The following is a 24412-nucleotide window of genomic DNA, read 5'->3' as shown; positions in this document are numbered from 1 at the left end:
GGATTTTTCATTATTCCCGAATTTTTTTTTTTTGGGGGGGGGAGGGGATTTGACCGAGTTCTCCCATCGCTCCAGGCCAAGGGAAGCAGGAAAACCATGGAATATTCCACTAGAAAATCGGGAATATCCCAATTATCCACCAGGAATTTTTACCAGGACGAAAGAAAATAGAATTTAAAACAAACCAAAAAAAACGGGAATAACGATTCCCACTCAATTTTAGGGAATTTTGGGGGGGATTTGGAGCCATTCTGGGATTTTTTCCCTCATTTTTTAACTTCAAATCAGCTTTTCCTCGTTTTATTATGGGATTTTCCCCATTTTTTCCCCGGAATGCTGCGAAAATTCCGATTTTAAGGAGCTGAACCACAAATTGGGGTGGTCAGGAAATTCCTATGGAATCCCAAGGCTCTTTTCCATGGAATTCCTGGATCCCAGGGATTGCTTTGATCCCAAACTCCCCTCAGGGAGCTCTGCTGGGAATGCTGAGGGTGGGAAAAAAGGGAATTTTTTCCCGTTGGCATTCCCAGCTCCGCAGGCAGAGCAGGGAGCTGCTCCCAGGGAAAAGAAGGAATTCTTTGTGTGGGAAAACAAAGGGACATTCTCTGGGATAAACAAACAGCTCCCAGGGATTTTCCAAGGGGAATTCAGCGGGGTGGGAATGTGGGGCAGCAGGAGGATTCCCATGGAAGCTGGAGGGGGTGGAATCCTGGGAAAACAAAGGGAAAAACCCGAAATTCCCGTGGAAAACAAACAAGGAAAAATGCCACAAATTCCTGGTGAAAATAAACCGGGAAAATCCCACAAATTCCTGATAAAAACAAACAAGGAAAACTCTCAAATTCCTGTTAAAAATAACCAGGGAAAAAAACCCCCAGAAATTAAAATTTCCTGATTAAGAAAAAAAAAGGGAAAACCCTCAAATTCCTGGTAAAAACCAATCCCACAAATTCCTAATTCTGGGTGAAAAATAAACCAGGAAAAACCCTCAAATTCCTGATTTAAAAAAAGCAATCAGAAATTCCAAATTCCTGATAAAAACAATCCAGGAAAAACCCTCAAATTCCTGGTAAAAACCAATCCCACAAATTCCTAGTTCCTGGTAAAAATAAACTGGGAAAATCCCATAAATTCCAAATTCCTGGTGAAAACAAACCAGGAAAAACCCTCCAATTCCTGTAAAAAAAAACAAACCCAGAAATTCCAAATTCCTCATAAAAATAAACCAGGAAAAATCCCAGAAATTCAATTCAAAATTCCTGTTCAAAACAATCCCCATGAATTCCAAATTCCTGATAGAAAGAAACCAGGAAAAAACCCTCAAATTCCTGGTAAAAACCAATCCCACAAATTCCTAATTGCGGATAAAAATAAACTGGAAAATTCCACAAATTTAATTTAAAATTCCTGTTCAAAACAAACTCCAGAAATTCCAAGTTCCTGATAAAAACAAACAAGGAAAACTCTCAAATTCCCCTTAAAAATAAACAAGGAAAAAACTCCCCAAATTAAAAACTCCTGATAAGAATAAACAAGGGAAAGCCTCAAATTCCTGGTAAAAAAACCAATCCCACAAATTCCAAATTCCTGGTGAAAACAAACCAGGAAAAACCCTCAAATTCTTGGTAAAAAACCAATCCCCCAAATTAAAAATCCCTCATAAAAATGAACAAGGGAAACCCCCAAATTCCTGGTAAAAATAAACAGGGGGGGACCCAGAAAGTAAAAATTCCTGATTTAGAAAAAAGGGGGAAACCCCCTCAAATTCCTGTAAAAAACCAATCCCACAAATTCCAAATTCCTCTAAAACCAACCAGGAAAAATCCCACAAATTCAATTCGAAATTCCTGTTCAAACAATCCCCATGAATTCCAAATTCCTGATAAAAAACAAGGAAAAAAACCCCTGAAATTAAAAATTCCTGATAGAAACAAACCAGGAAAAACCCCTAAATTCCTGGTAAAAACCAATCCCACAAATTCCTAATTCCTGGTGAAAATAAACCAAAACATACCCTCAAATTCCTGGTAAAAACCAATCCCACAAATTCCTAATTCCTGGTGAAAATAAACTGGGAAAATCCCAAAATTCCTGGTAAAAATAAACAAGGAAAAATCCCACAAATTCCAAATTCCTGAAAACAAACCAGGAAAATCCCTCAAATTCCTGTAAAAAACCAATCCCACGAATTCCAAATTCCTCTGAAACCAACCAGGAAAAACCAATCCCACGAATGGAAAATTGCAGAAGGAAAAGCAAAAAAAAAAATTCCTTAAAATTTATTCCAAATTTATCATTCCTTTTCCTTTTTCATTCCCAAACTCCTGGAATAGGAACCATGGAAGGAGCAGCTTTAAACATGGAGTTTGGGCTTTAAACTCGGAAGAAATTCCCTCAGTCATTAAAAAAACCAGGAATTTTCTGCACCTTTCAGTACTCGAAACACAGATTTTCCTCAGGAGAAAACAAAGGAAAAAGCAGCTCTGGATCCCCAGAAATTCCTTTTCAATCACAGCTTATCCCAGCAAATTCTCTTCCAGGAAAAAAGTCCTTTTCCAAAGGTCTCCTCCCGGGCCAGGAGCACAAATTCCATCAAAAATTCCTGAAGATTCAGCCCAGGAGCCACCTCTGGTCGCACCTGCGAAGGAGAAGTTCAAAGAGAGCTGAAAGAAAATTCCACCTTCATTCCCAAATCCCAAGCGATTAGAAAAGTTTGGAATATTAATCACCAATCGAGGATTTATCAGCCAATCCCAAAATTCCATCATAAACTCCTAAAACATCCCAAAAAGATGAACTTTTTACAGAATATCACTTTTATTTTGTTTTCATTGGAATTTTTACCTGGAGCTGGATGCAGCTTTTCCTGTCCCATTCCCAACACAATTCCTGCTGTCATCACCCACATTCCTGGGATTTATCCACGCTCACAGGTGAGACTTCACCTCCATCCAGCGCTGCAAAATATTTGGATGAAATAAAAGTTTCCCAAGGATTTTCAGCATTCTCTCGATGCTTTCCAACAGCTCTTAGGGATTTTCCAGCCCTGTGTTTTCCAGGGAAAGCTGGACAAGCCCAGCCACATTCCAGGAACAGCAGGAAGGGACAAGTGGAATTTTGGAAGGAAAAAAAAAAGCCCTTCTTACCTGTGTTCTGCTCCAGCTGATGAAAACGGTGCCCGCGGTTCAGAAATCCCAAATCCGTGGGCTTGGATCCTGCATCCAACAGCTGCCACCTCAGCCAGCAGCGCCTGGAAAAGGAGCAGGAGCAGGGAATGCTTTGGGATGGAAAGGAGCTTAAAGGCCATCCCATTCCACGGGCAGGGATAACTTCCACTGTCCCAGCGTGCTCCAAGCTGGCCTTGGACATTCCAGGGGCAGCCACAGCTTCTCCGGGAATTCCAGCCCCTCCCCACCCTCCCAGGAAGAAAATCCTTCCCAAAATCCCACCTAACCGTGCCCTCTTCCAGCCGGAATCCATCCCCCTTACCCTGGCATTCCAAGGAAAAAAAAATCCCTTCCAATCTTTCCTGGCGGCTCCCACCGGGAACCGAAGGATTCCCGTCCTTGGCCCTGCTCAGGGCTTTTCCCGGGGGGATCCTCCCGAGCCTCCCGCCCTGCCCTGTCCTTCCCAGGGACCCCGGACCCCGCCGTTCCGCCCCGGAGCCGCTCCCAGCCCGGTGAGGCGGCCCCAGCTGCGGGGACCCCGCTGAGGGCGGCCCGCCCGCTCCCCTCCCCTCAGCACCGCCCCCGCCCCGCCGGGGCCTTTCCCGGGGAGACCCTCCCGGCACTCCCGGGCACGGGCAGCGACTCCCGCCCTTCCCTTCGCCTCGGGAACAGCTCCTCAGCCCCCTGAGGCGGCCCCGGCCGCGGGGACCCCGCTGAGGGCAGCCCGGGCGCTCCCCCTCCCCTCAGCGCCGCCGCCCCTCCCTCCTTCCCTCCCCGGCCGCGCTCCGCCCGCCGCTCACGCTCCGCCCGCCCCCCGCCGCCGGGGCCCGCGCCATTACCCGCGCCATTCCCGTACCCCGTTCCGCACCTTTCCCTCCCTCCTGGCTGCGCGCCCCGGGCCGGGCGGCTCCGGCTCGGCCACCGCTCCCCGCCCCGGCGCCTCCCCCAGGCTCGGGCAGGCGGAGAGGGCAGCGAGCGCCGTGCCCGGCGCGGCAAAGCCGCGGCCGCTCCGTCTCCATCAGGCGGCAGCGCGGAATGAGCCTGGGCTCGGCGCCGGGCTGTCCCCCTGCCCGGCCGAGCCGCTCCCCCATTGGCTTCCGCCGCGCCTCGCGCTGCCGGTTGGCTGAGGCGCGGCGGCGGCGCGCCCTGATTGGCCGGCGGCGCTGTCAATCTCGGCGGAGCCCCCGGAGCGCCCGCCCCCGCGGTTATCAGGTTAGTGCGCGCCGCGGTGCTGCGCTCGGGCTTCCGAGCGGCGCTGGGCGAGCCCGAGTCCCTCCGCGCCCCGCGATCGGGGGGCTCTGCACAGGGGTCACTGCGCCAGCCGAGCCGGGCACCCTCCGCGCCTCCCGCCAGCCACGGACATGGACATGAAGAAAAGGATCCACTTAGAGCTGCGGAACAGGACGCCCTCAGATGTAAGCAATGCAATGCCAAAAAAAAAAAAAAAAAAAAAATTAATGATAATAATGCTAATGATGAGAATAATAAAAAGGCATCCCACGGTTATTTTTTTTTTTTTTTTTTTGGCGGGGTGGAGCGTGCCAGGTGTTGGCGGGGCCGCTGCTGCCCTTGAGGTGCCTACCTGTGTGTGTGGGGGGCCGTGCCCCCCGCTTTGGGGGGCGCGGGGCGCTCGCGGTGAGGTTTGGGGGGGTCCCCGGGGCTGCTCCTGCCCGTGCCGGGCTGCGATGCCTCGGAGAGGGCTCGCCGTGCATTAAATAAAAATAAGTTGCTCGCTCCTCTCTCTCTCGGCGTGTTTAGTTCGCAAATATTTGTGCAGGGTGCTGGGCAGGGAGAGGCAGACAGGGACTGCGAGTGAGTTGCGAATGGTTTAGTTTAAAGTGCGTCTTCATTTCTTTGCAGTGATCAGGCAAGAGAGACTGGGGAGCCATATTTGTAACTTTGTAGTCCTCATGAACGCGCCCTTTCTCTCTCTCTCTCTCTCTCCCTCTCTCCAGATGCTGAGAAGATAAAAGGAAAGAATTTTGAAACCAATGCTTAGCGTTGGTTGGGTTTGCTTTGGGCTTTTTTTTTTTTTTTTTTTTTTTTTTTTTTTTTAATTTTGCGGGCGATGGGGCATCGCCGCCGGTAGCGCGAGCGTTGAATAATAAGAATAATAATCATAAGAATAATAAAAAAAAAAAAAGGAAAGAAATCAACGCACTCTCCACCCCCTCCATCCCCACACACGCACAAAAAGGCTGGATGTGTGTGCGTGTTTTTCCTTCTTCCCCCTTTTCCCCCCCTTCCTTCCCCCGGGGCCGGACTTCAGGTTGTTGTTCCGCGTCTCGCGGAATAAACGGGGGACGGCGAAAAACTTTGGCAGGACAAAAAAAAAAAAAAAAAAAAAAAAAAAAAAGCCAAACAAACAAAAAAAAAACCCAACCAAAAAAACCAACAAAACCCCAAAACAAGCAAGAAAATAGCGGGGGGGAAAGGAAGCGGAAAAAATAGCAAAACCACCCCAAAAGAGTGGGCGGGAGGTGGCCGGGGGCAGGCGGGGCGCGAACCCGCGGCGGGGAAGCCCCTTCCCCTCATCCCCCCCCGCCCCGCCGGGCCCTCGGCGGTGACCGGGCAGGGCTCGCCGGGCCCCGGCCCCGCCGCGTCCCCCGGGCCGCCGGAGGCTGCGGGAAGGGGAGCGCGGGGGGCGAACGTACCTCAGCGGGGAGCGCCCGGGGCAGCGCGGCGGGACGCGGCCGGGCCGAGCGCGGTGTTGTCCGGGGGACAAAGGCGGGCGCGGGGCGGCGGAAGCTGCGCTTTAAAGTTTAAAAACTCCTGGGCGAGCAGGAGGAGGAGGAAGAGGAGGAGGACGGCACGGAGGGGGCACGGAGCGCAGAGCCCCGCGCCACAGCCGCCATGGCCGGCGCTGCGCTGCCCGGCGCGGGGAGCGCGGGGGCTCCGTGAGGCGAGCGGGGCAGCGCCGCACCGCAAGTAGGACGCGGCGCCATGTTCTGTGCTGCCCCCCCGCCTTCCCTCAGCGCCGCCGCCTCCTTCTCCTCCTCCTCCTCCTCCTGCCGCTGCCTCGGCCGCGGGCGGCCCCGCGGGGCCGTGAGGGAGCCCCGCTGCCGCCGGGGCTGAGGCGGTGCGGAGGCTGCGGTGGGGCCGCCCGGCGCCCTCCCGACATGACGGGCAGCGCCGCCGCTGCCATTTTGTCGCCGGCCGCGGGGCGGGAGGAGGCTCGTGACGGCCGCGCCGGGGTAAAAAGGGATAAAAAGCTTTTGAAAAATCGGGTTTTATTGAATATTCGGGGCACGGCGAGGCAGCGGCCGCCAAAGCGGGGCCGGGGCCGCCAGAGCGGGGGGAGCCCCGCGGCCCCCCCGGGCAGCGAGCGCGGAGCCGGGAATCCGCCTCCTTCCTGGGCAGGGCCCTGCGGGGACGCAGCGCTGGGCTTGGGGAAGTGTTTCTCTCCTTTTCAGCCTATTTTTAAAATTAATTTTCCGTGATTTTCTTCTTCTTCTTTTTTTTTTTTTTTTCATAGTTTTCTATCTTTTGGTGATTGTTTGCCCCCATTTCGCTTTGCTGCCTTTTTAACTGGAGGCTTCTTGCCCGGTTTAAACTCAGACTTAAGGATTTAAATGCAGCTTCCAAAGGTTTAAACCGGGCTTTCACCCCCCCGCTTTCCACGCTTGGATTTTGTGCTGTTTCTGCTCAGTTTTGCCTCACGCCAAAGAAAGTTGGGACAGCTCGGAGCAGGAGGGGCTTCCCTGCTCCTCAGGGCTGGGAATGGGCAGCAGGGAGCTGGAAAATCAGGATCATTTCACCTGGAAACGCTTGTTTTTCCTTGGCACCCTTGGAATCTGTCCGGGAATTTGGTGTCTCGGTGTTCCCAAGGTGTCCTAAACCCCAGTTTTCCAGGTTTTTAGGCAGAGGGCTAGAGATTCCAGTTGGGAATGTTGTTGTGTTCCGAGTTGCTTCCAGCTGTGTGCGCGTGTTTTTTAGGGGTTGGAGTGTGGGGGGTGAATTCTGTTCCTCGGCAATATTATTTAAGGAAAATTCCTTCCAAGTCCACCCTCTGAAAGTGGGATTGGGAAGGAATAGCTGTGCCAAAGTGATTTATTTCTGGATTTCAGGAAGTTCTGGGGTATGAGGAGGATGCGTTTGGGAATTGTTTTCCTTCGTTTTGGGCGGTCAGTGTTTGTCCTTGTCGTTATTCCCCAGTTTTGATGTGGAATAGAAAGAAATCCTGGGAAAATCCCTCGGAATTTCGGAGTTCCCTCAAATTCCGTGCTGCTTTTTTAGAGAGTTTATCCTGAAATCAGCCAGGACCAGCCCTTTTATAAGTCAGGCTCAAATAATGGGACACGGGTGGGGTTTGGTGCTTCTTCCTGAGCCTGCTTGGGAGATTTTATTGCTGCGCCGCCTGGTTTTCCATGGAATTCTGTGCTTTCCCATCAAATCATCCCATCAAGTGCCATCCTGATTAAGAAAACATCCTCCGGCTGTCCTCAGGTGGATTCTGTGGGAGATATTCCTTCCTTTATCTCATTTTTGTTGTTTAATCCTGTCATTTTCCCATTATTTTCCGTATCCACCTGGATTTTACTGCTGGAAATTTAGGATTTCTGGCTGTTGTTCAGGCAGGTGTTTTCCCAGATATTCCCACTTTTTCTCCTGTTCCATTCGTGAGGCGCAGCAGAATTATCCCTTGGTTTCTTTTCTCAATACGACTTTTCATTCTAATTCATCAGCTCCTGATAATTGTCATGAATTCCCAGGAATTTCCCTGATCATTCCCATGGGAAAATCCGGAGTAAAATCCAAATACTGGGAAGCACGTGCGGGTGGGGGGTCAAAATGAGGCCCAAAATTTGGTTTATCGGGAGAAAGAATTCCTTTATCGGCTCCAAACTGCGGCAGGGATAAAACTTGGAATTTATTCTGGCTCATTCCTGGGGTTTTTTTCCTCCCCTGGAAGTTTTCATTCTGGAGGGAAACGGTGGAAAAATGTGTGGGAAATTCCCTCTGAAAGTAGAACTGGATTTGAAAAGGCTTTTTTCCCTCTTCGTTGCTCTTCCCGTTTTCCCGTTTCTCTGGGATGCCGCTGGATTTAGTTTTGGCCTCCTGAGAATTCCCTTTTTTTTTTTGAGGAAGCTCCAAATGTTCTCTGGGATTCGGGTGTCCAAATTCCAGCTGGAAGGATGGGAATAAGAGGAAAAGCTGGGGTGGAACTGATGGAATTGTGTGGGATTCCAGCCCTTGGAATTCCCGAAGGAACCGAGCTTCTCATCCTGCCCTCGAATTGGTGGGAAAATCTCAGTCCAGACTTCTCCTGGATTAAACCTTGTCCTAACCCGGCCCTGGAGCAGGAATTGCTGGAATTCTCTGTTATTTGTCATGGAATAAATCCACATTTCTGCTGCTCTGCTCCAAGTGTGGCCCAAAACCTGGGAATTCCATGGGCATTTTCAGGGATTTGGGAATTTTAAATTCTTGTCCATTTCCCCGAGTTTCAAAAATCCATTTGTTTCCATTGGTGAGCCATCTGAAATATCCATGGAATGCTGGGAAAAGCAGCCCTGGCTGCTTCCTTAAATATTTCCATCCTGAATATCCATTGGCACCAGAATCCCTGGCTCTTGCCCTAAATATTTACATCCCATCAAACTGATTCTCCTTAAATCCTTCCATCCCGGGAGGCTGTGCAGTGGTTATTCCCATTCCATCCCTTCCCTGGATTGCTCCCTCCTCCTGCTGCTCCGGGTGCTGGAGAATCCTGGAAATTCAGGATTGGGATGTCTGGAATAGAGCCAGCTGTTGTCCAGGAATGGATGGAGAGTCAGGGAATTTGGGAATGCTGCTGGATTGCACTTCTGGGATCTCGGGAAGGCGCAGGGTTTTCCTGGGATAATGGGAAGGGAGAAGGGTCTGGATTGAGGTGGATCAAATCCTCTGTATCCACAAATGCCAGCTGGGAATAGAGGGTGGGAATGTTGTCCTTGGGAATGCTGGAATTCCTTGGGAGTGTTGGACAACATTCCCAGCTTTTTCCATGATGTTGCTGCACTTTTCCTGCAGGAATTTTTTCCCCGTCTCCCCTGTCCTGCAGACAGAACAACTGGGAAATTGGGATTTCCCTGGATTGCTGCAGTCAATCCCGAAATTTAGGGAAGCACAATCCCTGACAAACTTCCAAAAGCAGGGAAAAAAATCCACGGTTTTCCTTTCCACTGAAAGTTATCCATGGATTCCCTTGGATCCTTCAAAGCCATGAGAAAAGCCGGAAAAGCTCTTCTTTCCCAAATATTTCTCCTCATTAGTCCTTAATTAATCTTCATTTAAAGGCAGGGATTTTTTCTGCGTCTCCGCCTCATCCCGGGAATGCCCAGCTCCACATCCGAAGGCTCCCAATCCCAACCTGCGGAGTTTTCCAGGGAAAGCTGCACTGCAGCCCTGGGTTTTCCTTCCGTTTTATTGGATTTGGGAGCTGGCAGTGGAGGAAAAACATTTGGAATGTGGCAGCGCCGCTCCTCCAGGAAAAATCCCTGGAGCTGGAGCGATCCAGGGCAATTCCAGGCAGGAGCAAAGTGATCCCAGCTGGTGGAAAATAACGGGAATATTCAAAGGGAGTGGAATTTCACGGAAGGATGGAGCTGTTTATTCCCGGGTTTGGAAGAACAGCGTGTCTGGAAAATTGGGAATTTTTATGGAGTTGAAGGAACAACCCCAAGAATTCCCAGTGAAAGTTTTCCATGGAAAACTCTGTGTGTTCCTGGTCTGTTCATAGATGTGACTGTGGATCTTGGAAATGTGGGAAAGGGGATTTGGGGAATTTCCTGGGGGGTCAGCGATGGATTTTCCCTCCTGGAATTTCTTTGGGATTGGAGATGCCCCAGAATTAGACACAAGAATTCCCAGGATTCTTCACCTTTCTGCCACTTAGGGATTTCCTGTGGATCTTTGGATTCTCCCAGAACGGAGCAAAGGGATGTGAAATTACTGGAGCCATCCGTGAGGGGTTTTTTTGTTGGGATTAGAGCTGGAAAATCCAAACTCTTGCTGAAAAATTCCGGATATTGAGCCAGGTTTTTTTCTGGAGCTGTCTCCGAACACGGAGCGGCTTTGAGGTAAAAGAACTCAAGGAAGAATCCCTCAAAACCATCCCCAAATTATCCAAACTCCAGGACTTTCCTGTCCCTTTTCCCAGCCCGTGATGTGGGATTTTCCGGAGTGCCGGCGGGAAGAGGCCGATCCTTGTGGGATGAGCCTGGATAAGCCCGGCTTGAGTGAGCCGAGTTTAAAAGGTGCCTTTAAGCTCCTTTTTAGGGATTTAGGAATCCTGGGCTGGGGATCCACAGGGATATCCGGGTGTCAGTGCATTCCCAAAATTCCGGGTGCTTGTGTGGCTGCTCTCTGTCCTTCTGTCGCCCTTAAGGACACACCGGGATTTGGGAATTTGGGCCCAAATTCCTGTCTCTCCCTGCCCGTGGAGTGGAGATTTTCTGAAGGAGAGACTTTGGCTTTTTTTCCCAGTTTATCCTGGAAAAAAAGGAGGATGAGGAAGGAATCCTGTGGCTCTGCACAGCTCCCGGACAGGAGGGGGCAGGCAGCGGGATCGGGATCTGCTCCCAGGGAACAGGGATGGGATGAGCGGGAACAGCTTCCGGCTGTGCTGGGGGAGGCCCAGGTTGGACATCAGCAGGAATTTTTTCATGGAAAAGCTGGTTAAATATTGGAAAAGGCTGCGCTTGTGGAATTCCCATCCCTGGAAACATCCGAGGAATTCCTGGATGCGACACTCAGAGCTCTGGGGGGGATCGGGCACAGCTTGGACTCAATCTTGGAGGTCTTTTCCAAGCTCAGGGATCCCGGGATGCTGGGAGTTTAAGTCATCCCTGGGATTGTTCCAAGAAAGTTGCAGCAGAGGAGGAATTCCAATCTGGATTTTGAGGTGGGATTTTGGACACCCCGGGATGAGCTCTGAGGTGCGGCTGGAGTTTCACAGGATGGGAATTTGGTGTTCCCAGGACAGGCTGAATCCTGGAAAGGTGCTGGCCTTGGGTTGAGGGCTGCACTCCATGGCTTCGTGGTGTTTTTCCGAGGATTCTCTGATTCTGGTTCGGAATTCCAGCTGGGCTGAGGCGGGAATGGAGCGTGTTCCCGAGGAACCCGGCTTTGCTCGGCAGTTGTGGATTGCTCAGCCCCAACAGGGAATTCCTGAAGGGAACAGGGTTTTTTGGATAGGGAGAGTGTCCCTGGGGGAATTCCCATGAACTGGAGCGCAGAGAAATCCTATGAAATTCCGGGAATTCCTGGCAGGCGCTGGCATTGAGCCACGGTGTCGCTTCCATCCGTAGAGGTGCTGATGGAATTCTGCTCCCAATCCCAGGTATCCGTGGGATCCACGTTAATCCCATCCAGTCCCTTCCCTGTGGGATTCTCAATCCTCCGGCTGCTGGATTTCCAGGAAATTGGGCTGTGTTCCGTGGCCGTTTTCCTGCAGCGTCTCTCCTTGCCCCGGGATTTTCTTGGGATTCTCTTCCCAGTACATTCCCAGCCGGGAGATGGTCATGGATAACTGGTTGGAAATCGATTGATCCCATCTCCGCTATTCCCGAAAAAGCCTTGGAGGGCTGTATCCATATCCTGAATCCTGTGCGGCTTTGGGGAAGGAAATCTATCCGCTGTCCCCCGATGTCACCCAGGAAAAGGATGGAACACCTCGGGAATTTCCCCTTCCCTGGGGAATCTAATCCTGCCCCAGGTCACATCCTCATTCCTGAGCAGCAGGAGCAGCTGAGGCTCCCCCCATGGAATGGGAATCCCATGGAACGGGAATCCCCGGTGGCCACGGGCCATGGCACCTGCTGCCCTCCCTGCTGTGGGCAGAATTCCAGCTCTGGAAAACCGGGAAGAGCTCAGCAGCTCCGGAGCTGCGGCCGAGCGGACACGGGGCGGCCCAGCAGCTGCTCTGATCCGGGCTGGAGATATTCCATGCTCCCCTTGCCTGTTTTCCATGGAAGCCGTACGCAGGCTGGGATCACGCAGGGTTGGATCACGGAGGGCTTGGAATTGCAGCTGGAAAAGGAGGCTGGATTTCATTAATGAATGAATGAGTTGATGATTTTAATTGGGTTCTCCGGCTTGGGGACCTTTGGGGGTCAAGGAATGATCTTGGAGCAGGGATTGGCTCATGGGAGCAGCTCCGTCAATCCAGGGATCGAGTCGGATGCTCATCCAAGCTTTTGTTGGCCTGGTCACATTCCAGGTGGGATTGGAATGGGAAATTCAGGCAGTTCATCAGCTCCAGTTGGAATTTTGGGAAAGCTTCCAACATCAGTGTGGGGAATCCTTGTCCGCACTCGGAGCTGGCCATGGACGTGGGCTGCTGCAGGAGCTGGGATCGTGGAATCCCATGGAATTCCACAGAATAAGTTGGGTGGGAAGGACCTTAAGCTCATCCTTGAGCTGGGCAGGGAACCTCCCACTATCCCAGGCTGCTCCAAGCCTTGCCCGACTCGCTCCAGAGGGATGGGGCAGCCACAGCTTGTCTGGGAATTCCATCCCAGCCCTGCCCCAGCTCTTCCCAACTTCTGAGCCTTGCCACGCCCACGCCCTGCCCAAAAAACCGGGAATGTTGTGCCTGTGGAGGGCGGGCGGGCTTCCCTCCAACGCTGCAGCACAAACCCAGCGGAGCGGGAACCTGAGGAGATCCATTTCTGCTCAGGATTCCCGCGTCCGTGTGAGGAGCAATGGGGAATACGGGGCAGGACGCAGCAGGACACAGGAGCCAGCGAGGTCATTCCTTACTGGAGAGAGAGCCAAGGCTTTTCCTGGACTCCACAGGCTTGGGAGAGCAAGAAATTCCCCAAATTCCGGGTGCATGTGTGGCTGCTCTCTGTCCTTCTGTTGCCTTTAAGGACGCACTGGGATTTGGGAATTTGGGCCCAAATTCCTGCCTCTCCCTGCCCGTGGAGTGGAGATTTTCTGAAGGAGAGACTTTGGCTTTTTTCCCAGTTTATCCTGGAAAAAAAGGAGGATGAGGAAGGAATCCTGTGGCTCTGCACAGCTCCCGGACAGGAGGGGGCAGGCAGCGGGATCGGGATCTGCTCCCAGGGAACAGGGACGGGATGAGCGGGAACGGCTTCTGGCTGTGCTGGGGGAGGCCCAGGTGGGAAATTGGGAAAATTCCCTCCTGGAAAGGGCTGTAAACACTGGAACTGCCCCGGGAGGTTTGGAGTCCCCATCGCTCGGAATTCCCGAGGAATTCCTGGATGCGGCGCTCAGAGCTCTGGGGGGGCTGGACTCAGTCCCGGCTTGGACTCGGTGAGCTCGGAGGGCTTTTCCAAGCTCAGCAATTCCATGACTTGGGATGTGTTGATAAGGCCCCCTGTGGAGAAGCTCCAGGTCTCGGATGTCATTTGGAATTCTGTGAAATCCAGTGGCTGCTTCCAAAGAGTTCCCTGTTCCTGCCCTTGGAGTAGGTTGGATGCTCCCTGTGGATCCCGTGGCTATGCCTTTGGGAACCGGGAATTCCGGGAAGAGACAAGAGCCCTGCTTATCAAACAGTGTGGAGCGATGGTAGGAAAGCCCTCAGGAGCTCCAGGGAATGTTCAATCCAGAGGGAGCGTCCCCAGCCAGGATGTCACAAGCTGGAAGCAGCTGGGAATGTCAGGAACAGAATCTGGGACAAAAGCTGGGTGAGGAACACTGGGAAGCTGCAGCTGCTCCAGGTGGGATATCCCAATCCAATGGATTCTGGATTCGCCCTGGGAACCAACCAACCTGGCACCTGCAGCCTGGCTTTTATCCCAAACATTCCCTTGGGAGCGTGTTCCAGGGAGTGTTCCCATGGAGTTTGGGCCTGTGGGTGTGGCTTTTCCAGCGGGTAGCAGTTTTTTGGGATAAGTACAGGTCCTGTGGTTGATATTCCATGAGTGCTTATCCCTTCTCCGTGCTGTAGGGACGGAGTTAAGGATACCTGACTTGGATTTCCAGATCTTTGGAGCAGCTTTTGGACACAAATTCCCGGGGGATTCTTAATCCCAGATGTGTCCACCTGGAGCGGCGCAGGGATTTCCGTGGGATCCACCTGCACCCCCTCACCTCATCCAGGTGTGCTCCAGGATTCCTGTGTCCGGAAAGGTTTATCCCATATTTCGGTGACAAAAAGCGAGGAAAAAGGCGGCAAAATTGTCGCTTTTACACATTGCCAGGGAAGTTCAGATCTTTGGAGGGATTCAGGAGGTGGAATTTTCCTCGATATTCCCAGAACTCCTGAAACACAAACGAGGAGGAGATTCCAGTGCTGCTGGACTCCGGGGAGCTGGTTTAGCTGGAATGTGGTCGCATTCCCGCTTCCCTGTGCACACACTGCCAGCTCTGTGCTCCTGTCGGGATGCAGCGAGCCTGGATGAGATCCAGCGTCCCTCCAGAGGGCTCAGGACAGAGAAGGGATCTCTGTGTGGCAGCCAAATCCTTGGAAAAGTTCCCTGTCGGAGGGGCTGCAGAAAGCGACGGCCTCTCCCGAGGGCCGCAGCTGCTCCTCCTTGAAACTCCTGGGATTTTATGGAGAGGGAATGTGCCGTGGAAAAGCTGGAGTGGGATGTGCAGGGCTGGAGGCAGAGAGCTGTGGGGTGTTGGGAAAAATCCCACAAACCCAGTTCCTCCTCCTTTGGCACACCTGGATTTCCTTGGGGATTCTTAGGACATAGAGCCCTCCTGGAATTTTGTTGGGAACGCCGTTGTTTCCAGGGATTCAGGGAGTTAACACCATAAGCACCGACACCGTGTTGCTTTTGGGAAGGGTTGGGAATGTGCTCTGCTCTTCCCAAACAGCCTCGGAACTCATCCGAGCTTTCCAAACGTGGATTGCAGGATTCCGGGAGGTTTCTCCATGGATTTGTTGGCTGTGCCAACAGGGAAGGTGGGAACGTGGCACTTGTGCATCAAAACTTCCTGAAAAGTGGGGAGGAAACAGCCTTCCCTAAAAAATTCCATGGCAGGGTTGGAATGGGATGATCCTAAAAGTCCCTTCCAACCTAGAACGTTCCAAGATTCTCAAAAAATGCAAACTAAAAGGAAAACAAAGGCGCTTGGATCATTTGCCTTCGTGCTAAAGGCTTTTCCTTTACATCCAAGGCTGTTTCCAGCTCTTCCTTAAATCTCCGCTCTGCTCCTGAGGGAATTTTTGTCCAGTTCCCTGGGTTTTCTTGTCCAGTTCCCTGTTTTCCATGCTCAGGGAGGATGGAGGGATGGATATTCCCCCTCCTGGATCAGGGCAGGAGCTCTTTGTCCCTCAGCGGGCGAGCTTTGGGCACATTCCCTCCCCTCCCCTTCCCTCCCTTCCCACTCCCCTCAGCCCCCAAAATTCCCCGTGAGCAATTCCCAAACTCCTCTGAGGCAAAACCCACACCTTGAGCTTCTTCCCGGTGTGAATCCTGAGGTGTCCTGGCTCCGTGTCCGTGGCTCTTGGTGATGGAGCAGGGACACCCGGATCAGGAGGAGTCGCCTCCATTGCCCTTTTCCCGCCTTTTTTGTTTTGGCGGGAACTCCGGGGGCGCGTGTGGGGAAGATGAGGGGAAAAACTCTTTGTTTACCCCCGAAAGGATCCTCTGGAGAATCCTGATGATTAAACAGTGCCCAGGGAAGAGATCCACGGTTTTTCCTTCACTTCTTGGATTGGTTTTTTCCCCCATGTAAATTTCAAGGCAGTGAGTGAGTGATTTGGGAGTTTTATGTGGGGAATTTTGGGGTTCGTTTTTGCCTCATCTCTGTGGGATCAGGAGCACCGCCTTGGTCTTGGGTTTCCTCTCCCCACCCTGGGATTCTTCGGGAAGAAGAACTCTTCACCCTGGAAAACTTTGGAGTCATTCCTTATCCTAATTCCAGGAAAACCATGGATTTCTCCTGTCTGACACTGCCCCTCCTCCTCTCCACAATTCCCTCCTATTGCTCTGGGCTCCTTTCCCTTTTCACTCCAGGGATTTAATTAGAAATCCAAGGATGTTTGGAGCTGGAAAACTCCGTCGGATTCTTCCCTGTGCAGCAGGATTGCAGGAAGAAAAATTAAGGAAATGAAATATTTGCATATTAATTGTCCTTGCTGGGAGCTGAGCTGTTATTCCATGTTTCTGCTCACATTCCTGCGGGTTCTTTATCCCAATCCCAGCATTATTTTTCCCACATGGAAACAACCCCTGTGCACCGTGCAGTGCAGGGGAAGGGCTTTTCCTGGGATTTAGGGGAAAAGTTTATAGGGGAAAAATGAGCTGTTCCTGGGATGGGTGGGCCCTTCCCGTGGAATTCCACAGAGCCCAGGAGAACTCACTCTGGCTGCAGAGGGACAGGAATCCCAGGAAGTTTGGGATAAAAGTGAGCAATTTAGGTAAAAAAGGAGCACTTCTAGCCAGGCTGGAGTGCATTTCGGGAATCTGGGATTGGTGATGGTGTATCCAATGAAAAAAACACCGGGAAAGGACCCCCAAAACAACACCCAGGCCCTTGGGGCCATTTTCTCCACACCTGAGGATGTTTCCCCTCCCCCCGTTTTGGGGCCATTTTCTCCACCCCTGGGACTATTCTCTCCCCCTGTTTTGAGGCCATTTTCTCCCCTTTTGGGGGCATTTTCTCCACCCTGGGATCATTCCCTCCTCTTTTGGGGCCATTCTCTCCCCTTGTGGGGCCATTTTCTCCACCCTGGGATCATTCCCTCCTCTTTTGGGGCCATTCTCTCCCCTTTTGGGGACTTTTTCTCCACCCTGGGATCATTCCCTCCCCTTGTGGGGGCATTTTCTCCACCCCTGGGACCATTCCCTCCCCTTTTGGGGCCATTTTCTCCACCCTGGGACCATTCCCTCCCCTTGTGGGGCCATTCTCTCCCCTTTTGGGGACTTTTTCTCCACCCTGGGACCATTCCCTTCCCTTTTGGGGCCATTCTCTCCCCTTTTGGGGACTTCCTCTCCACCCTGGGACCATTCTCTCCCCTTCTGGGGCCATTTTCTCCACACTGGGATCATTCTCTCCCCTTTTGGGGCCATTCTCTCCCCTTTTGGGGCCTTTATCTCCCCTGTCGCTCTGCACCTGGCACAGGAGATAAGGGGCCAGTGCTGTGACTCTGGGAGCCTCCCCTTCCCTCATCCCCCACCACATCCCTCCAAGTCCCCAGGAAAACCCTTGGAGCTCTTCCCTAAAATCCCACATCCGCTCTCCCTGCTGATGAGGGCCAGGGGTGCTCCCGCTTTCCAGGGGTTGGAAAGATCCAGCAGCTTTTCCGTGCGTTTTACCAAAACATTGTCATATCCCAGGAGCTGTGTGGAATTTAATACTTCTTAGTTGAAAAATTCATCATTTGGGAGTGGATTTTTGGGATACTTTTACTCGGGTTTCCATATTTTTTTAGGAATTCTCTGTCACCTTTACCACAGACCTCTCCCGAGCCAAAGGATTCGTTTGTAACAGAACGGAATAACAATGATTTCCATGATTAATTAATTCTAGATCAGTTTATGGGCAGGATTAGCTGTTTAAATGGTTCAGTATTAGTTTCAATGGTATTATTTCAATTAAATAATTCATTTAACTAACATTATTTAATTTTAAAAAGGTATTTTGAGCCGGAATAGTTTTTGGTGGGAACTCTGGCGGCGTGTGGAGAATGTGAGGGGGAAAAAACTCTGTTTATCCCCACATGGATCCTCTGGAGAATCCTGATAATGAAACACAGTTGAGGGACAAGATCCACGTATTTTCCACCTGAATTTCAGCCCAATGAGTAATTTGGGAATTTATTTGGGGAATTTGGGGGTTTCTTCCCACGCTGTGTGGGAGCACTGCCTTGATCTGGGCTTTCTTCTCAACGCATCCCCCAAATTCCTGCGCTTTGCTGTTGAAAACCTCCCGATTCTTACCAATTCCTTGGAATTCCTTCTATTTCTCCTCGATTTCTTCCCTTTCCAGGTGAAAGAGCTCGTTCTGGACAACTGCAGGTCGTTCGAAGGGAAAATCGAGGGCCTCACGGATGAGTTTGAGGAGCTGGAATTCCTCAGCACAATCAACGTCGGCTTAACCTCAGTCGCAAATTTACCAAAGTTAAACAAACTCAAGAAGGTAAATTCCACCTCCCCGGGCCAAATCCGTCCCTTTTCCCTTCCCCGCCTGTGGAAAAGGGGCTGGAATGGGCTGAAATGGGATTTTTGAGGATGTTTTTGGGCCCTTTGCAGCTCGAGCTGAGCGACAACAGAATCTCAGGAGGCCTGGAAGTGTTGGCAGAGAAGTGTCCGAACCTCACGCACCTAAACCTAAGCGGCAACAAAATTAAAGATCTCGGGACAATAGAACCTCTGGTGAGTTGGGATTGCTCCAAGCAGTGGCATTCATCCCGCTCCAAAGCCCTTGGAATACCTTCCTCTATCCCAGCTTGCTCCAAGCCTGGCCTTGGGCACTTCCAGGGAATGTGGCTCCTTGAACCTGTGCCAGGGCCTTTCCCCCCTCATTCCCTCCCAAAATCCTGCTTATCCCTGGATCTAGGCACAGATCCCAAGTCCTGGTGAGTTGGTTTTGCTCCAAGGAATGGGATTAATCCCATTCCAACCCTTTGGAATAGCTCGAGCTCTCCCAGGTTGCTCCAAGCCTGTCCTTGGGCACTTCCAGGGAATGTGGCTCCTTGAACCTGTGCCAGGGCCTTTCCCTCTCCTTCCTTCCCAATATCCCGGCTAATCCAGGGATCCAGGCCCGCATCCCAAGTCCCTCTCCCTGTTCCCGGTGAGCCGCTGCTTCCCTCTAGTGGCTGCTGGGCCGGGCTCCCCCATTCCCGGCGGGAATCGCCACAGCTTCCCAGGATTCTGTGGGCTCTGGATCCATCTCCAGGCTCAAAAATTCCCATTAAAACCCCTCCAGGAGCCCTTCCCTTCATGGATCTCCTTTCCTGCAGCACTGTTAAGCTCACAGGGAGGCCTGGAGCTGCTCCCAGTGCTCCCAGTTTTCCCAGTTCCAGCCCTTTTTCCCCAGTGCTTTCCACATTAAAGGGAAGGGAGAGATTCCCTAAGAGTTGCTGTTCCTTATCCATGGATAAGCCTTAATACAAATCCTCATTTCCATGGGATTTTATTATTAGGATTCCCAAGTGCTATGGGCAGTGCAGACCTCTTCCCAAAAAGAAATCCCACAAAACCCCAGGAGCTGAATTCCTGTTCTGTTTCCATGTGTTTTTTCATTTTCCATAGGCTAAGGAAAAATCATTCCATTTTTTAAAGCTCTCTTGGCAAAATTCTTGTGTCCAAATGCTCCATTCCTGCTTCCATCTGCAAGAATTCCTTTGGGATAACTCCCTGCACATCAGTTATTCCCAGAGCAGTTCAGAGCTCTTCCCAGATTTAACTTTTGGGAAGTTCTGGACTCCAGGGAGAGCCTTTCCCATCCCAGATCCCAACTGGGAGAGCCCAAAACACCCCCGGGAATCCCTTGAGCACATTCCCCGTGGCATCCTTGCCTTCAGAGGGAATTCCTGCACCAGCAAACCTCTGGAATTCCTTTGTTTTCCCAGAAAAAGTTGGAAAACCTGAAGAGCTTAGACCTGTTCAACTGTGAGGTGACCAACTTGAACGACTACAGAGAAAACGTCTTCAAGCTGCTGCCGCAGCTGACGTACCTCGATGGATACGACCGGGATGACAAGGAAGCGCCGGATTCCGACGCCGAGGGATACGTGGAGGGCCTGGATGACGAGGAGGAGGATGAGGATGGTACGTGGGATGGAGGAGGTGGGATCACAACCCGCTCCTGGAGCTGCTGGGGGAGGAGAAGGGTGGGAGCGGCGAGCTCGGGGTCCTGAGGGAGGGAGGGAGGGGAGGGAATGAGGGGAGGGAATGAGGGGATGGAATGAGGGAATGAGGAGATGGAATGAGGGAATGAGGGGAGGGAATGAGGGAATGAGGGGATGGAATGAGGGAAAGTGCCTGAGAGAGTGAGGGGAGAGAATGAGGAGAAGAAATGAGGGAATGAGGGGAAAGAATGAGGGGAAGGACCTGAGGAAGCGAGGTGGGGGAATGAGGGGAAGGAATGAGGGGAGGGAATGAGGGGATGGAATGAGGGGATGAGGGGAAAGAATGAGGGGAAGGACCTGAGGGAATGAGGGAAAGGAATGAGGGGAGGGACCTGAGGGAATGAGGGAAAGAAATGAAGGAATGAGGGGAAGGACCTGGGTGTCCTGAAAGAATGAGGGAAAGGAATGAGGGAAAGAACTTCATTTTCCCAAAGGAATGAGGGAAAGGACCTGAGGGAATGGACCTGGATGTCCCAAAGGAATGATGGGAGAAGGATCTGAGTGTCCTGAGGGAATGAGGGAAGAGACCTCCGTTTCCCAAAGGAATGAGGGGAAGGATCTCAATGTCCTGAGGGAATGAGGGACAGGAATCAGGGAGAGGAACTGAGTGTCCCAAAGGAATGAGGGGAAGGAATGAGGGAATGGCGAGAAGGAGGAATGGTGGGAAGGAGCCAGGAAAGGAATGAGGGAATGGCGGGAAGGAGGAATGGTGGGAAGGAGCCTGGCTGGGCCTGAAGGAGCAACTTCCTCAGTTTTATCCCTAGTGAAAGACCGGGATGACAAGGAAGCACCGGATTCCGATGCCGAGGGATACGTGGAGGGCCTGGATGACGAGGAGGAGGATGAGGATGGTACGTGGGATGTGCTCCATGGGATTCCCGGCAGCTCCCGCATCCCAAAGGAATGCGGGGAGGAGGTGGCAGGGCCTGGAAAATCCCATTCCTCAATCTGGGAATGGAGGGGTGGGATAAGGAAGGAACCAAGGGAAGGGACTGAAGGAATGGAAGGAACGGGGAAGTCCTGGAATTGTGGAAATCCTCATGGAAAAGGGTGAGGGGAGAAGCAGCTTGGGCATGGAAAAAAGCAGGAATTAGGGAAGTGCATGGAAAACATGGGGGAGCTGCAGTGAATTCCCAGTTCCGAGCCAGGCCCTGAGGAAGGAACACGCCAGAATTCCAGGGAATTCTGGGGGATCCCAGTGCTTTAGGTGCCGCCTTTCCCCGGCTGCCCCGGAGCCATCCCTGGCTGCGGATCCGGCTGATCCCGGGGAATTTGCTGGATTCTCCCATCCCAGCGGCGCAGCAAAGCAGAAAAGCTGGATGTGCACTTTTCCCGGGAATGCTGAGTGGGAGCTCTGGGAAGGGCCACTTCCCAAAAGCTCCCAAACACACGGAAAACACTCCTGGGGCTCCGCACTTCCCGCTTTTCTGCTGGGAATGGTCGGATTTGGGGGCTTTCCTTTCGGGAATTCCCGAATAGGCCAGAATTTTGTGTCCCTGGGAGGGCTCCCGCTGGATAATGGGAAAGTTCTGCTCCGGATTCCTGGAATAGCCAGGATATCCTCCAGCTCCCAAATCCTTGGAAACAGTGGGAAGTGGAGCAGCCGGAGGCTCCATGAGCGACTCTGACCCTGCATTCCCAGAGCTGCTGCCAATCCCGTGCTATCCCTAAGGAATTCTCCACTTGGATTGCCAGGGTTTGGGGTGGAATGAGGAGAAGTTTTCCATGGATTTTGTTTTTCCAGAGGAGGAATACGATGATGACGCTCAGGTAGTGGAGGACGAGGAGGATGAGGAGGAGGAGGAGGAAGGGGAAGAGGAGGATGTGAGCGGAGACGAGGAGGTGAGGCTTGGAATTCCACAGCGGGAATCAGCGGGATCCGACCGGGAAGGGCTGGGCAGGAAAGGGCTCAGATCTGGGATTTGAGGAGTTTTAGGATGGGGATTCGGGAAAAATGGGATTGGGGGGAGGTGGGGGATGGGATTGAGGGAGGGGAAAAGGGATGGAAGGAGGGGAAGTGGAACTGGAGGGGGAAAATGGGATGGGAGGGAGAGAAATGGGATTGAGGGGGGGGAAATAGGATCAGAGGAGGGAAAATGGGATTGAATGGAGAATGGGATTGGGAGCGGGGAAAATGGGATTGCAGGAAAGAAAATGGGATTAGGGAGGGAAAGTGAGATGAGAGAAGGGAAAAACTGGGATTGGGAGGGTGGGAATGGGCTTGAAGGGAGAATGGGATTGAGGGGGGAAAATGGGATTGGGAGGGTGGGAATGGGATTGAGGAAGGAAAAGGGGATTGTGGGAAGCTGTTTTCCCTCTCCTGCAGCCCCGCCCCCTCTCCCACCCCTCTGGAATGTTCCTCAGCCTCCCCAATCCACCCCTGAGGCTCCGGAGGAATGCGCTCCAATAAATCCCGGTTTTCCCGGAGTCGGGAAGGGCAGCCCCGTTCCCAGGCGCAGCTCGGGAATTCCCGGCCGTTCAGTGCCGGATTCCTGCTGTTCCATCCCGAACCAGCCCCCCTGGGAAGCGGCTCCTGCCTGAGGACATTCCAAGGCCTCGGGAAAAGGGCTGTCGGGAAGGATCCCGGGCCGATGCCGAGCTTCTCATCCCGCTTTTCCTTGCCCTTGCAGGAGGACGAGGAAGGCTACAACGACGGCGAGGTGGACGACGAGGAGGACGAGGAGGAGGCCGGTACGGAGCCCGTCCCGATCCCGCTTTTCCTGCGGCTGCAGCGCCTCGCTCCCAGGGCAAACGCCGGCCCCGCCCAGCGGGAATGCCGCCGCGGCCGGGAATAACGGGAATTGTTTGTGTTTTCCAGAGGAAGAGCGGGGCCAGAAGAGGAAACGAGAGCCGGAGGACGAGGGCGACGAGGACGACTGAGGCGCCCCTTCCTTCCCGGGAGATTCCCTCTTGTGATTTGACTGTTTTTATCCCGGAATTCCCTCTTTTCCCACCTCCCGACCCTTTGGAATTCCTTTTCTTTTCCCGATTTTTTTTTTTTTTTTTTTTTCCGTTGGTTTTTTTTTCCGGATTGTAACGTTGCTGTGGGAACCGAGCGAGGGTGGGCACGGGAATAAAATCCTATTTTTACTGCCACTCCTCCTGGAATTCTTTGGGAATTTCTTCCTTTGGATCCCTTCCCGGAGTCCCTGGAGCTGCGAGAGTTGAGTAGGAACCTGAGTTTGGGAATTCTTGGAAGCGGAGCTCGGACATCCCGGAAGCGGAAACGAGGAGAGAACCGAGTTGAGATCCGTGGATGAGCCGGGATTTTCCCACCTCTGATTCCCAAATCCCCACTTTTTTCTGGGAGACACTGCTGGAATGTGAGCCAGGCCTCTTCCCTGGGGTGGGAGCGGCGCCTCGCTCCATGGTTTTTTGGGAATGGCCGCCATTTCCAGCCCCTTTTCCCCAGCGTTGGGAATTCCCCGGGCTTTTCCTCGTTGTAAATAGCGACCAAACGTCGGTTTTTTGGGAATGTTGGATTGTTCGGGATGGGGTCGGAGCTGCTCATTGGCAATCCCGGTGTGTTGTGAGTTTTCCTGGAATTTTGGGAGGGAATTCTTGGCTTTTTTGGGAATTGTTTTTTTTATTTTCAGGGGATTTTTTGGAGGGGGGGCGGGGTTTGGAGGGAATTTCTGGGGGGGAATTTTCACGGCTGGAGCGCAGCCAAATCCCTGGAAATGGCAGGCATGGAAAACAAATGGGAATCTCTCTAAAAAACCATCCCAAATTCCCAAATTTCCCAACCTCAATTCACCACTTGGAATAAACCCAACTCCTCCTGCCCTTCCCAAGCAGCTTTCTCCGGAACATCCGCCCCTAATCCCAGAGAAACCGCTTGGAAAATCCAAATTCTCCACCCAAAAAGCCAGGAATTCCAGGAGACGCCGGGAATTCCATGGAAATTCCAGAAAACTTGTATTTTCTTACCTCGTGGGAGGCAAAAACCTGGAAAATCCTTGGGGAATGTACAGATCCCACGGGAAAAATCCCTCTGGAAGTGACTTGTATTGCCCAGGAAAGCTGCCGGCTGTGGGAATCCAGCGGCTCCCGGGGTTTTTGGGGAATTTGGGGGCCCAGCAGAGCCACCTTTGGAGTTTTTTGTCTGTTTGGCTTTGAGGAATTTCAATAAAAACTTTTGATACAAATTCCGCCTCTGGAATTCCTTCCAGGAAAACACCCGGAATGGCAAAGCGGGAATGGCCGGATCGCTGCGAAACGTGTGGCTGCCGGAAAACAAGGAATGGTGGGATGAGCGGGCTGGGAAAGTGGGAATGTGGGGCTGGGAAAGGGGGAATTGGGAGGTGGAAAAAAATGGGAATGTGGGGAGGAAAGAGTGGGAATGTGGAGGTGGAACAGTGGGATTTAGAGGATGGAAAAGTGGGAATGTGGAGGTGGAAAACGCAGGATTCTAGGGATGGAAAAGTGGGAATGTGGGGAAAGAAAAGTGGGATTTTGGAGGTGGAAAAAGTGGGAATGTGGGGCTGGG

General features: G+C 52.3%; 1 protein-coding gene and 1 long non-coding RNA gene across 7 annotated transcripts; one reads left to right on the top strand and one right to left on the bottom strand.

The window, feature by feature from the left end:
• Positions 1 to 1713: 1713 nt before the first annotated feature.
• LOC309578123 lies at positions 1714 to 6178 on the bottom strand. 2 transcript variants are annotated; one of them, XR_014226811.1, is made up of 5 exons: positions 5822 to 6178; positions 4750 to 5125; positions 3147 to 3250; positions 2845 to 2957; positions 1714 to 2638 (listed from the first exon to the last, which is right to left on the bottom strand). It is a non-coding gene; the product is annotated as an uncharacterized lncRNA (long non-coding RNA). The 2 variants fall into 2 exon arrangements; XR_014226812.1 differs by lacking the exons at positions 4750 to 5125; positions 5822 to 6178 and adding an exon at positions 4036 to 4234.
• Positions 4364 to 23520, top strand: ANP32A (acidic nuclear phosphoprotein 32 family member A). Of its 5 annotated transcripts, none has more exons than XM_082290520.1 (8): positions 4364 to 4582; positions 18060 to 18209; positions 18323 to 18445; positions 19645 to 19843; positions 20688 to 20774; positions 21668 to 21765; positions 22554 to 22614; positions 22742 to 23509. In XM_082290520.1, the coding sequence occupies exons 1-8, from the start codon at positions 4529 to 4531 to the stop codon at positions 22801 to 22803; spliced, it is 834 nt and encodes a 277-aa protein (XP_082146646.1). In that variant the 5' UTR covers positions 4364 to 4528; the 3' UTR covers positions 22804 to 23509. The 5 variants fall into 5 exon arrangements, with proteins under 5 accessions (XP_082146646.1, XP_082146645.1, XP_082146644.1 ...); XM_082290519.1 differs by having other exon boundaries at positions 20676 to 20774; XM_082290518.1 differs by lacking the exon at positions 4364 to 4582 and adding an exon at positions 6249 to 6361 and having other exon boundaries at positions 22742 to 23516.
• Positions 23521 to 24412: the final 892 nt, after the last annotated feature.

The sequence above is a fragment of the Coloeus monedula genome (genome assembly GCF_965178545.1).
Source record: "Coloeus monedula genome assembly, chromosome: 14".
In the NCBI taxonomy this organism is placed as follows: Eukaryota; Metazoa; Chordata; class Aves; order Passeriformes; family Corvidae; genus Coloeus; species Coloeus monedula.
This window is presented reverse-complemented; position numbering and strand designations above follow the sequence as displayed.